This window comes from Vespa velutina, chromosome 8, assembly GCF_912470025.1.
Source record: "Vespa velutina chromosome 8, iVesVel2.1, whole genome shotgun sequence".
Taxonomy (NCBI): domain Eukaryota; kingdom Metazoa; phylum Arthropoda; class Insecta; order Hymenoptera; family Vespidae; genus Vespa; species Vespa velutina.
Genome location: NC_062195.1, coordinates 4,070,118 through 4,085,216, shown reverse-complemented (window position 1 = coordinate 4,085,216; position 15,099 = coordinate 4,070,118). Strand labels below are relative to the sequence as shown.

At 35.0% G+C, this 15,099-nt stretch overlaps 1 protein-coding gene across 5 annotated transcripts in view; it reads left to right on the top strand.

The window, feature by feature from the left end:
• Positions 1–15,099, top strand: part of LOC124951239 (nephrin-like) — a 125,551-nt gene that overhangs the window by 55,386 nt on the left and 55,066 nt on the right. For all 5 annotated transcript variants that reach the window (XM_047499310.1, XM_047499308.1, XM_047499309.1 and 2 more), the window contains one exon: positions 7,629–7,739. In XM_047499310.1, coding sequence (XP_047355266.1) covers positions 7,629–7,739 — 111 coding nt within the window. The remainder of the gene's footprint in view (positions 1–7,628; positions 7,740–15,099) is intronic.

Here is a 15,099-nt window from a genome sequence, read left to right as displayed (position 1 = left end):
GTAATATCGATATACATTGTTCATCTTCTGTCCAATTAGTTTCTTATTTATGATTTTCCCTGATATAGAAAATGTCTTCTTCAAGATCAAATCATAAATATCGTAAAAAAAGTCGTAAAATATATTGATGATAAAGTAATAACGAAAACGAGATTATATTTTGAAAGTTATATCATAAAATCTCTGAGATTTTTTTCTTCTTATAGAAAATTGTTGTATTCAGATATCAACCAAATCAATATGTTTGATAAATGTTACAGTCTAACTATAACATTTATAAAATATCTAGGAAAGAATCCTTTATTATGATAATCTGAAATGTTACTTAACATCGTATGAAATTTCAGAGAATCCGAGCATTCTTTTCCTCTAATTTTGTTTTCCAACCATTTAAATTATTTCTCTAATTGGTTTTTTTTTCTCTTTTTCGTTTCTACAATGCTTGATTTTCTTTCTCATCCTTTTTAATAATCGTATTCAGTAAACATAACTTACTTGATACGAAATATAAGAATAAAGGATAAAATATACAAAAGCGTTGTAATAACAACGAAAGAAAAATTTTAATTTTTTCTTAAAACAGAAGCTTATTTTATAATTTTTATTTTTGCTGCAACATATAGAACGCTAATTTTTCTTTATCTACTCAACAATTCAAATTACATTTCCTAGTCTGGAAAATGTTAATTAATATTAAATAATATATAAATAATTTCTTAACCCACTATCTCTTTCTCTCTTTCTCTCTCTCTCTCTCCCTCTCTCTCTCTCTCTCTCTCTCTCTCTCTCTCTCTCCCTATCTACCTACTTACCTAATTCACAACGCACGAATAATTGATTACTATAAAAGAAAAAAAAATGAAGCAAATCTAAAATAAAGATTTTAGTTAAGTTCACTTTGAGATAGTTCGAATATCATTTCGTGATAAACGTAGAAAGTGATTACAAGTTGAGCATATGTCAAATTGAGAGATGATAATGTAGGTCAGCATCTCACCGGTCGATTTAGGAGCAGGAAGCAGGAAACATGTAACAAAGAGAAGCGAGCATTTCTCATGTCGCATATGACTTTATCATTAATGCGTTTGAGATAAGCAATTCGAATATAGATTCACGATAGGATTCAGTAAACTAAAGGCGAACTGGAATCAGGTTGGTGGAATATCCGTTGACTCGGCGACTCAACGTGTTTATCTGCTCGACGATCCAGTAAATCCTTATCTTAAGATCGACGTCCTACTATCCTAAGGATGTATAGTCCAAGAGTCGCTATACCAGATGATGAAATGACAAATGTTCTTAGTTTAGAAAATGTCCTCAGGTTATCGTATTATCTCATTGTACAAAAAGATCTGTGAATGCAGTTTCCTTTGAAGTAGATTACATCTAGATCGACCTAGTTCAAATAGTATCTTATGCTTCTCGTTCTTCAATTAAATACATATTGATCATTGATCAATTATTAAAATTGATAACATTATCTATCAATGAAATATGTATATTATTTACGGTTGAAGAAAAAAAGAAATGGGAATAATTAACAGTCGTCCATTCTAAGATTATATTATATTTATCGAACAAATTGTACAATATTATGATTATATTGTATTTATTATAGAAGTTTGTTAATTAGATATGTCATATTTATAACGCGATAACAAAATTATATCTACCTATTTGTAATGCTAGAATAGAAGCACGCTCGCAATATCTGAAATATTATCGATGTTGCATCTCGTCAGTAACAGTAATCAGAACAGTAATTTCTCAAGAATAATAATACCGTTAATAATACACTAACACAGAGTACAGCTATATCATTTTTAGCAATTATACCATCACCGTCTCTACATCCTGTAATACGAACGGGGTATTTTCAGCTTCGTTATATCGACCTCCTACCCAATATCCCTTCATCATTCAGAAAGATAATAATTCCATGAATTAGTCGTTCATATTTCACGCATTTAACAGAGAACGTAGTCCGGGTCTTCCTCGTGTCAGCGTTCAGTCACTTAATGAGTTGATACATTGATTATTAAATTAATTTCGTGTCGACAGATTAATAAATATTTCTCGCCATTTTATGATATCGCAATTGAATTGTCGCAACATTTTCCTTGTACAATATAGATACGTTCCTATTTTCTTCTTGATGATACTATGAATGATATGTGATGACACTATGAAGAATATCAATATCTCTATCGATATCATTTTATTGACTATCAAATTATTATTGTTTCTAAGAATGAAAGAGTTCCATAATAGAATAAAATCGAAATAGAATTCTCCTACGCGTATGTATACATATATATATATATATATATATATATATATATATATATATATGCATATAAGCAAGTGATTCTTATTACAATAGACTCGTGAAAAGTTTTCAGAAACGCAAGAGAATATCAGTTCAGAAGCAAAGAACGAGAGTAAGAAAAGAAAAAGAAAGATATGGAAGAAGAAGAGAAGTCGCATTTACGGATGAGTTATAGTAATCGTCGGAGACGGTCACGTCGCGTACGGTTCTCGTGTCCGGGATAGTCAATGGCTTTGAATCTATGGCGACTATTCCCATATAGAGGAAAGGGAAGAAGTAGAACGACGGCTAGTGTACGCTCGTCGAGCACGTCGTGGAACCGATAGCGCGGAAGAATATCCCGCAAATGTTGCATCCTGCTCGTGGTGAGGAAAGGATAGGTGAACTCCTAGCTTATGCGAAAGAAGCGTCTCTTCGTCTTTCTTCAGTCATTCCTTTTCCTGCCTTCACTGTTCGTATATACGCGCCTCTACATGACTTTCGTTCTCTTTTTCTTACTCTTTTTCATTCTTTGTACGAGTAAAAATATACCTATATATATATATATATATACCTATATATATACATATATATATATATATGTGTGTGTGTGTATATATATGTATGTGTGTGTGTGTATAAACACATGTACACGTAGATATACGTTGAGAATAGATGTAGGTATATACACGACGAAAGACTAAATAAGGAGTAGGACGAGAGACGCGTTAGCACTTCGGAAGACTCTGGAAAGCTGTTGGACGTGACGAGACTGAAACTAGACCATGAGAATCCACTAGAGCTCCTTCTCTGCCACTCTTATCGTGGATGTCCACTCGATCCACCCTGTAGGTACTGATCCTATCTATACTCATGCGCGCGTCTACGTGTACAGCTACATGTAAGTATGCCAGCAAATACTCCAAGGAAAGCGACGTCGATTATTACCGACCTCAGTTACGAAGAACTACTTCGTAAAACCGTCCTCCTATCTCTCTTACTATTTCTTCCATTTACCGTTTCTTCGCGATTTTCAACGAGACGATTCACGATGAGTGGATCGTGAGTTTCTACGGATGTATCATATCGTCAGCGTAAGTTAAAGTTTAATATCGTCAAGATGAAATCCAACATTGTAGATACTTATAAGATCCTAACACAGGTGTGAATAAAGAAGTATACCTTAAAGCAAAGCAGTTAAGCACGTTTTGCTGTGGTCATAAGAAATCTAGGCTGTGCTTCCTTATTTACGGTAGTCGCGAAAATATATTACTTTTCTGCCGTATTCGTTTGCATGCGGCGCGCCATCTTAAAATAACCGTACAAGAAACGTGCTCTGCATAAATTTCTAATTTCCTCGATAAATATTAGTTTCTGTCGGGCGTTCGTAACATAAAAAGAAAAAAAGAGAAAAAAGAAAAAGAACGAAACTCGGAAACAATAAATTCGCTGATTTTCGAAGTAGAACGAAATCGAACCGCATTATCGACGGATGATCGATTCAATGACAAATGTCTCGTACGAGTCGTACTGTGTAATTTATCAGTTCAACAAACTTAAGAAAAAAGAACGTGCAACTATGCCGCGCAAGATAGAAGTAATAAATTTAATGGATATATCGTAAAGAAACCAGTATCGTAACCCTTGAAAGTAAAATAGCAGCGTATCATCAATGGTAAAATATTAGTATCAATTAGTAAGTTGCCTTGGAAATTTTATTAATGATGAATTAGATCATTTTGTTTCATCTTTTTTCCATACAGTTTTTGCGCTTGTGTCAGAATTCTTTCGTCAAAGAGATATCTACATTTTGTTTTTCATCAAAAATTAACAAGCTGTTGATCATTTAATAGAGACAAATTATAGACGATAATAGAAAATATTTTGATAATAATATAAATTTTCTTTTCAAAATTATATAAATTTTTACTTTATCTAAAAATATGACAGAAATTACTCAATCTAATAATTTCCACGGTTAAGTGAGTTAACCTTTTCACAAACAATTTTTCCGCCATCGTTCGTGTATTTACTTTGAAGTTAATATTTTACGTATCCCAGTATTAATTTTGCTTTAAAATGAACGAAAATTGTTTTCTCGACCATTTAATTTCTTCTGTTTGTTTAAATTTTGCCGATTAAAATATACCTTTAAAAAACACTGAAGAAAAATTATGTAAAAGCCCTTTTCCGAGAACATTACCCTTATAATATATTAAAATTTTACCTATCTGTAAATAAACGTCCATCATTTAACATCCCTATTCTTTCAGAGAATGGATCCATCAAAAAATGGATCGTGCTCGTGCGATATTTAATGGTTATCATGTTATAATTAAAATAGCCGTTAGATAACGAACAAAATCCTTGTACCGGAATAAATTCGGAATTACAAGAATTTTTCAAAACGTCGCGATACCCTGTGTCTTTCGTAAATCTTATGAAACTCTTGTAATATCTTGTACGGGAAGCAGTTTTAGTAGAAAAGGATGTCTAACGGAACAGCGGAAAATATTTTATAAGAAAACGCGTTGGATACACCTATGCTCGACCATAATATCGTGTTTCTTCTTCTCGGTACGATGGAGCGGAAAGTTTTCGTTAATAAATTTTCGAGGGTAAGATCTAGCGGTTGAATGCGTAAAGACGCGCGCGCGAAGCGTCGCTCGACAGTTTCCATTTACAACTGCTATACTAACTCCGAGTATCAAGCTAGACAGCAACATTTTGTATTTCACGACTTCCTGTTCAAGTCGACGCTAAAAATTCTTTAAAAAGTTTTCTAAGGTACTTTGTGACAACCGTTGCTATGACCAAGTCACGAATACGTATCGTTCTCGCGCCCTTTTGCACCCTTCATGAGTTCATTCTGGTTCTTTTATTTTTGCGACCCTTTTTGTTCTATTACTATTATTATTATTATTACTATTACTATTACTATTATTACTACTATTGCTACTATTACTACTACTACTATTATTACTGCTATTATTATTATTATTATTATTATTTGTCTTTTTTCTCTTCCTTTTTCCAGCCCGGGATCTCGAAAAATACCACGCTTGATTTGAGAATTCGCAAAGGCAAATCACCGTCATTTTCTACTTGTATCAACAGCGAAAGCATCGATTGCACTTGAAGGAGGGATGACTCTTGTGAATCCTGCAAATCATATTCGTCCGCAGAACATTTGGAAGATGTAGCTTGTAGCAAAGCTTTTTCCGATTCTAACCGCTTTACTGGCTTTTCGAATACCATCGAGAATACCCTAAGCGATGAAAGTCTATTTTCATTCGGATTTACGAATAAATCTCTCATGTAATCTGGTCAGCATTATGAGCGAAAAATATTTTTATAATCTATTTCTAATTTTAATGATGCCAATTATAATGGAAATAATTATAACGGAAACTATACATTTTATTTATTAAAATCTCGCAAAATAATTATTTTAAAAGATCTACGTAGAATAGTATAAATCGATTTAAATCGAAATTGTCGTAAGTAGAACGACTTTTTAAAGAAATTCGGCGAAAAGTATTCCATCAGTAAAAATCGATAAAATAAGTGTCACGTTTTATACTCTTTTGAAGAGTAAGTAGTCGTGTTAGGCGAATGCAGCTCTTATCGTGTCAAATGGATCAGTTAAAATAAACGCTGTACTTACGAGTGATGGTCGTGCTTGCGAGCAATGCGAAAAGTCGGTCGGATGGAAATCACGCATCGTACGGCCAACGAAAGTGTCTTTCTTTTTCGAAACAATGCTAGTCCTAGGCGACGAGATCTTTTGATTTTCGTCGAGAGAACAATACCAACTCGAAGCAAAATCACAGTTTGAGAAAAGACAACGTCGTTTCCTAGATGATTCCTACGGATAAGCGAGCCATAAAAGGTTCCGAGCGGTGGCATTAGCAACGCTAAAACGACGCAAGCCTCTCGCGTCTCTAATCTCAAGGAAGATTAGAAGTGCAGGCGCGGCAACTTGCATGTATGTACATATGTACATACCTATGTACATACGTACAAATTCCAAGGGAATCGTACGCTTTAAACCTATGCCGTTGACTCGATCTTCTCTCTTCTCTGTTTCGTTATCCATGTTATTTTCGAAACAAGATAAAGGAATAATATAAAACAATGGAAAGTATCTAAGAGATATTCACGATATTGAAAAATATACGTTATGATAAAATCGACTAACGAGAAGACAAGTTTCGAAGAGTGCGAAAGCGTTCACTACCTCACCACAAATTTAAATGTAGTCGAAAGTCTGGCCCGATAGTGAGTGCTTTTCTCGAATCGTAGAGAAGTATATTTTCTTCAAGGAGCATTACCAAAGTTGAGCTCGCTTATCGAGCTTTACCTCGCAACCACGCTTACCAGCTTTCTACGATTTTTGCATCGATTTCGAAACTCTTTACGTCTCTCCCTCCGCAGTCAGTCTTTTTCCCTCTCGACAGACTTCGCTCGTCTAGCTCTGTTGCAGCGCGCCTCCGGCCAGCGATGCGGCGACAATAACCCGAGGCAATTTCCACGAGGCATCCGGCCGAGAACATATCGGGATGAGCTCGGCCTGTTTGCACTTGCCTCCTCTGTATCGTGGATTGAGCCGGTGATGAAAGAGGAAACGCAGGAGGTAGAGACCGCTTCGACTCAAATAGAAGCCGCTTTCCTCTTCGTCCTCCCCATTTGCTTCCACTCTCCTCCCTCATCTCTCTTTCCTCATCCACCAGTATATTCTTTCAGCCACGTACCACGTACCGCCTAGGGCTCTGTTTTCAAAACCACGAGAAGATGATAATGTACAATGTATACTCACGATGGATACCAGTATGTCTACCGAGGAGATAAGCCACGACTTTGAAACGTCCCTTAATTATTGATTCCAATAAAGGAGTTTTTATGTGAAGTAGATAGACATTCTCTTTTCTGAATGTGCAATAAGCTCATACTTCTTGTGCAATAAGCTCATAAGCTTCGCGTATGAATTTATATCATGACAGATTTTCTCCTTGTAAGATTGATAAGAAGAACGTATATAGATCAAGGTATACAAGTATATAACGTACCTATCTATTTACAAGAAGAATTCGAATCCAGGAATTTAAATTGAAATCGAATCTTGGATTAAATTTAAAAACAGGTTGGATCTTCATCGATTATGCATACGAGCAAACTCGAAGCATCAATTTTGTATATTTCTTACCTATAGATAAACCAACATACTTATAAAAAGGATTTATGGGATAGATACTTTAAAAAATGAAAGATTGATATCGTGCATTACTTTCGACCGACGTATTTTCTTGTCTGCTTACAGTTCCGCCGTCGAAACCGATAATCTACGACACGAAGAGACGAGACATGAGCAAACTCCTCGAAGCCTACCCTGAAGGGGCCGACCTCACCCTCGTCTGCGAGGTTCACGGAGGTGAGTATAAACCATCCAAACTTTTGAAGACTGTTTTCAACATTATATTGGATCGATCGAGATAAAGCAACCGAATGGATCGATATTCGAGAAACTTTGCAATGTCTGACACTGTAGTTGTCCTCTCAAAGGAAAGTCTCTTCGTTTCAAACAGAAACTATACAAAAAATGCTTGATATACTCAAGTTCCAATGCCAGATTTGTATAAAATACGAATAAGCAGTCATGTCGATCCATCATCGGACACTTCGTTTTGAGAAAATAAGATCTAGATTACGATAAGTGCTTGTGCCGTGCGTTTAAGAACGAAAAAGCGAACATCCGTCATACTCGATCAAATCGCACGCCGCTCCTAAGTGCTCGTGGTAATGAGGTCTGACGAAAAATCGTTGGTTATAACCCAGTGAAATGAAAATGGAACGGAAACCGTCTTGAAAATAATTTTCTACCTGCCTCTCTGTCTCTCTTTTTCCTTTCCTCCTTTTTATCTCTCTTTTTCTTCTATTTATCTCTCTCTCTCTCTCTCTCTCTCTCTCTCTCTTACTTTCTCAATGATATCAACATGAAAGATAGAGAAACGAAAGAAAAGAGGATAATTTTGGTTATCGTCGCATTCTTCCCGATATTCGATAAGAGGAGTCAAAAAGGAATAGCAGATCGATTATTGGAAGGGCAGTGTCTTCGATCGAATGCAAGTTCAACGTTGGTCCGTAAGCTTTCTAAAGTGCTAGAAAGCGATTCTTTGCGAATGCGGGTAGTACGAAGGCGCAAACAACAGAAAGACGATATCCAGCGTGATAATAGAGCCCGATATGGAAGCAAGGAGAGCATCGCTAAGGCGCAATTTCGCGTACGGTCGCGTCACCCGTGTTGCGAGGAAAAGGTAGGTAGACGAAGGAAAAATAAAAATTGGCTAAAGTCCAAAAAAGTCAGCAGAGAGCTCGACAGTACGCAGCACGACGCCTCGTGCGCGCCTACGAAAAAGTAAGCCGGATTTGTAACCTCCAACTCTTTCTCTCTCTCTCTCTCTCTCTCTCTCTTTCGAAAAGGACCGAGGAGGACTCGAGCGATGGCTACTTCAAATGGAATTGGCCTTGTGCCAGAGGATACCCGCGGTTTTCAGGGAAATGGGATTTTTCGTTTCATACGCAAGATTCGCGGAAAGACGCCTTCTCCTCTTTTCCCACCCATTTTCAGACGATTTACGTGAAATCGTTTGCTCTATGGACGAACGAACACATTAAGGAACCCTCATTGCCCTACTCTTCTCTTTAAAACTTGTTTCCCTGATTCGTTCTCTAAACGGTCCTTTTCACGCTATACTCTTCACGCATCTTTATTAGACCTCGGATTATACTTATTTATCACAGAAAAATGTTTACTTTTCAAGATAGGTATTTTTTGTCGAGAAAAGTCTCAACTTCGATAACGTTCACATCAATCAATTGAAATTGCATAGATAGCCCTTATGCAAATACTTTCTTCCAAATGCTTTTCCTAACTTTCAAACGAACGATTTGTCACCGTAGATCGAAACAAAGTTTACTCATACTAGAAGTGTTTTTCGCTTCCATGCACTATCGCTAGTACCGAATACCTGACCTATTATCTCGTAACAAGAAGTTCGCCGAAACGTAAACGCGTGCGAGCGGAAAAAGATGATTGGAAGAAGTAAGTGTTATCTACTGGAAATTCGAGCGCGTGTCCTTTGACTAATTCAATTATCAAATGTTCGTTATCAAGTTGGATTAAACGTTGGCCGCGAATATAATCGTTACGTCGTGTCTGAAATCGTCGAGGGAATTAGAACTCGAGGGAATTTCGAATATCGAAATTCCTCTCTTAGAGAATCTAGCGTCAAACCAAATCAACGGCAAGTGCAAACATAACCATTTCTCCCTAAAGACATCCTTGGAAGGCCTACTTGTCTTAACGGCGTTCCGGTCTGTCTTTTATAAATATGTTTCTAGAGAATATTTATCTTCGCCTATAGTTTTGTTAAATTTATCTACGCATTCTTTACGATATGTCTCTGCTTAAAAGTCCCGTGAGAAAATGTATCGACAATCTTTTCAATTCTGCGAAAAATCATAGGATAAATTATACGTAATGCAAAATCAATGCTTCTCTATCTCTCTCTCTCTTCTCTCTCTTCTCTCTCTCTCTCTCTCTCTCTCTCTCTTTCTCTCTCTCTCTCTCTCTATACTTCACTAAACGTAAGAAGATAATTCAAAGGAACAATACGACAAAACAGTACCTACTTGAGAAGGAATACTATGTAGTCGACAGCTAAATACTTCATGAAATAAACGGCTGTTCCGTTTGCACATTCTCAATTTTCAATGAGAAAAATAAATTGCATTGATATATTAACATATACAGATTGTAAAAAAAGAAAACTAATAAAAAATTTTGATTCGTAGTCGCGAGTAAATTGCAAAAAAAAAAATGTAATCAATTTGAAAGAAAAGAAATATGAAGAAATATAAAGAAATATGAAATGAATATTTTGAAAGATACGCCGGAGCATTTTCAATGAAACTTGAACAAAAGCACACAATGACGAACGTCTCTCACGACTTTATTCAACGACCTACGTACATCAATGCAGTCTATTATGGTCTATATTGCAAGTAGCGTGTGAACGTACGCACACCAGCAAGCATAGATAGAACTCGAGAGTAGCCTTGCAGGTTAATCTTCGCATTGTTTATTATCACTGCCAGTCGCAGGTTCACACGGGACGTATGATTTATCCTGCGACGCTATCGAGCTACGAACGAAGAAATTTCGAACTCACCGATAAAAGATACGATTGGGAAACGTTTAAAACTATATGTGTGTGTAAATGTATCTACTGGAAATGATATATATATATATATATAAAATAAATTCATATAATCCACGAAAGGTTATTATTTACATATCGTAAGAGAAAAATATAAATAATTTATGGGAAATAATTTGCTTTTTATGTAGTTCAAATAATCAATATTTTACTGTTATTAAAAATAAACTTTTATTACGAACTTAAAAGAGAAAATAAATTCTTTTATTTGATAGATATTAGCTTGCACGTAAAAAAAAAATATTTTTGAAAACAGTTTATGTACGTATATTCATCTCATAGAATTAGAACGTTTGGCGGAAAGCAGGTCATCTCTTCTAGTAAAGCCGAAAGATACGAATTACCCCTCGCGATTTAAAGGGAAAAGAAAGATCAGTGAGTGTGGAGAGTAAGAGAAAGAGAGAGAAAGAGAGAAAGAGAAAGGGAGAGAAAGAAAGATTCATAAGTACAGCTGAAAGTAACTTATCCAAGTTATATATGCAACTTGGTTTATTGCATTGCCTTTTACATGCACAAGCGCAAAGTAGATTTTTTTCTTGCTAATCACAACTCTTGATATATATATATATACGCTCCGGCTCATGAAAAAAAAAGAATAAAAGAGTTAGAAAGTGAGAGAGAGAGAAAGAAAGGCAATAACAAAGCCGGTGGCAGCTTTAATTTCTTTTATTGTGTCATAAAACTATAAAAGATACTGTATTTTGGTCAGACTAATATGATACTATCGGCTCCGAGATCTTTATCGATGTCGTTGTATGTGTCGGTATTATCTCACCGTAAATTCGTTTAAATTCATCCGGTCGTTCAATTGGTTCAATTTCAAAGTCGATAAAATTCTCGCTTAAGAAAAATGTGTCGTCTGTATTTTTAACTTTACTGCTCGTTTATCGGAGTGTTCGTAAAAGGCATAATACTTACACCCACATATCGGCTTTTTGAACTTTGGAGAAAATCGAGAAAAGAAGGAAAAATAAAAGAGAAAACATTTCATTTTCTTTTTCATACCGTTTCTCTCTTAAAATTGACGTCGGTCTAGATCACGATATGTTCACCTTATAACCTTACGGGCTTATCCGATCGCAAGATACAGCAGATATATCGTAGCTATAATAGAAACAGAAGTATTCGCAACGGGTTGGATACGTTTAAAAATGGTGCAACGTTATCCTGTGTTCACCTTCGAAAAGGTTTCTCCGGCAGGCCTCACCGTGTGCATTGTACCTTGCATTGTTGTTTCACAATGCACCATGTTTCCACGCTCCTCCTAGCTTTCTTCCTCGCTTTCCTCTTCGCTTTCCTCTTCACTTTCCTCTTGGTTCCCTCGAGCCTCGTCCGGTATTGTTAGAATGTCGCCGCGAACGCAATTTTACAACGGCGCGCCGCGACGACCGCGATAAAATGTTTGTTTTAACGCGACACGCGAGCAATGAAAATCTTGGAACGTTCGTTCTCAACCCCAAAATTCTTCTATCTCGATTGTCTCCTGAAATTTACTCCATTTATTCGATGTACACAACACAAAACTAAAAGTGAAAAAAGATAAAAATATGTTTTAATAAATTAAAGAGTATTTATTCAATCCTTAAAATCTATACTCTCAATAATTTCAAGCGTATTACTTAATTAAATTGTATCATATCGATTAATGAAATGATTCTCCTAGTATAACGCGTTATGATTTTTTTCATTTTAATGCTTTACTTCTGAACGGACGCAATACCCTAATGTGTAACATTGATAAATAAATCGAAATATTATCGTCCAACACAGCAGTATCGATTAAATACTATCTTTTCAAATTATTATTTGACTAAAGTTTCTATGTTGACAGAAGAGTATAACATGTCCTCTCATGTCCCTTGTTATTGTCGACGCATTGATGGTTTATTTTACAATGAAATGATACGGGTTGTCATCTGGTAATATTGGTTAAATGAAATTTCTCGAATAGTAAAATTGAATGTACATGTGCGTTAAGCATGTCCACTTTAATTTCCTTCAGGCTTTCATCGGAACACAAAGGACGTATGTACATTGTCCATATGCTATAATATAATAGTACACACACATACATACACATACACATATATATATATATATATATGTACGTATTGTACCTATGTATTTATGTATATACTATAATATTATGTATGTACTGTAATAGAATCAAGCATAAGACGCATATATACAAATTCAAGAGTATATATAATAAAAACAGATACAGCAGCAATGTTCTGTCAGATAGAAAAAAAAAAAAAAAAAAAAGTAAAATAAAGGAAATATAGTTGGATAATAAATTTAATAATATAATATAAAATTAAAATAAGTTTAAAAATACAACATTTTAAAAAACAAATTATAACTAAGTATCTAATTCAAATAAAAAATAGGTGATCGTCATTAAGGTCATAGAGTAAATCATTATTGAATATTTTATTTAATCTATCTTATCAATTCAATTTTAAACAAATGAATCATTGTAATAGATATATAAAATCTTTTGTTAGAATACACATACATCGTCAACATCCAAGATAACACAGATAAAAGCGTCCTCGAAACGATAAAGCATCTTCTTCTCGTTCTCTCTATCTCTCTTTTTATCTCTCTGCCTTCATCATTCTCTCTCTCTCTCTCTCTCTCTCTCTCTCTCTTTCTCTCTCTCATTTCCTCCGGCAATGAAATAATTCCTCGGAAGTTATGGGGGAAGAAAGACAAGCGAGAGGAGCGTTCGCCTGATCTCCGCTTTTATGCACCCTTTAGTTCCTTCCTCAAGCCTTTATCCCCGCTTTGTATGTTCTCTCTCTCTCTCTCTCTCTCTCTTTCTTTCTTTCTCTCCCTATCTCTCTCTCTCTTTCTTTCTCTCCATCTCTCTTTCTTTCTCTCCCTCTCTCTCTTTCCTTTGTCTGATTACTCTCATTAAGTGAATAATTCGCTACAGGTAGATACGAAAACTTGCATTTAAAAAAATGCAACCTTCTCGCATGTGTCATACTCTCTTTCTAAAATTACATCTGTCAAACAAATTAACAAAACATCCATTGAGATAATTCTTTTCTTGCATATAGAGGAAATAAATATCAGATATAGATGTAATATTGTTAATAAATCGACAAAATCAATGACGAAGAAATGAACGAAGACTGATGATGGATTAAAAATGCATAATTTAACGTTAATAATATTATACTATTTTTAATCAGAAACTCATTCGTATCTCTTTCTGCATTGCAGAAGAGAAAAAAAAAATTGTAGATAGCTGCTTCAAGACAAAAGTTTTTGGTATTAACTTTGAAACATATGGAAAATATACCAGAAATAGAGACCCATTGTAATAAATATACGCATTCATACTAGGTAGGATCACAACTCTGTAATATTAAAGTTGTAAAATTACGGTTTTGGCTAATTAAAAATGCACCACACGTAGCGCTTTCAGTGTTAGATTATTATTTGCCGTAAGAGAGTACGAGATTATAGACGAGGGTTTGTTAAATAATAAACTATTGAAAATGTTGTCGAAAGTAACGCTGTTTTTTTCTTTTATAAAAGGGATTTGCTATCTGTAAATCTACAAAATTATATTTTATAATTAAAGATTTCAATATCATATGCAATAGATGTGTATCTAATCATACATGGCTTATTTAAAAACTAAAAAATAATTATTAGATCAGGCAATTTGTATTCTATTCGAATATATATATATATATAGGGTGAGATAAAAATTTGTACTTTTAGATGTTTTAAGAAATCATTTATTCTTTTTCAAGAATTTTGAATTTAATTATATCTTTTTTTTTTCGAATTGTAAAACTACAACTAAGTTTATAAAATTCGACTGAAAGAAAATGATTATGACTATTCCGTATTATATCGAAATAATCAAGCAAAACTTTGAATGACAAAAGCTTTGAATTTCAAAGAGATAGCTTTCCTGTCTTTACAGATGACAATGATGGCAATACGAAATGAAAATGCAAACACATACGTAATTAACAGTAGGAAGTCTTGCGCGCATCTCCATCGGATATAGCGGTGCCAATAAATTGGAGAAACAGACGGGCTCTAGATTGAGAGAGCGATGCCATCAGCAGCGACCTCAACGTCGATCGGCTGTTGTCGCGAGCAAATAAGACCTGTCGTTGTCCGTGATTGACGACGCTACAGAGTATGTCGATGTTTCTCCTGACTCGTCCTAGTATCCGATTAGATCGATTCCTAGATTAGACGGAAACACGGATTGTCTCTTTGATTCCGTCCAAATGATCCCGTTAACTTGGATTTGCTGTCACACATTCATCGTCTCTTTCTTCGTTCCTTTGAAACGTCAGTAACGAGGAATATTGATGAAAACATTATGAATTATCTACAATCTCAGATAACTTTGATATTAATTGATATGATTTCAACGGTTGTTTCTAATAGTTCCAAGCATTCAACATATAGAATACATACTAAAATATTTCATTCGGTATTAATTATTCTCTTTCGTTCTTTCATTGTAGAGAT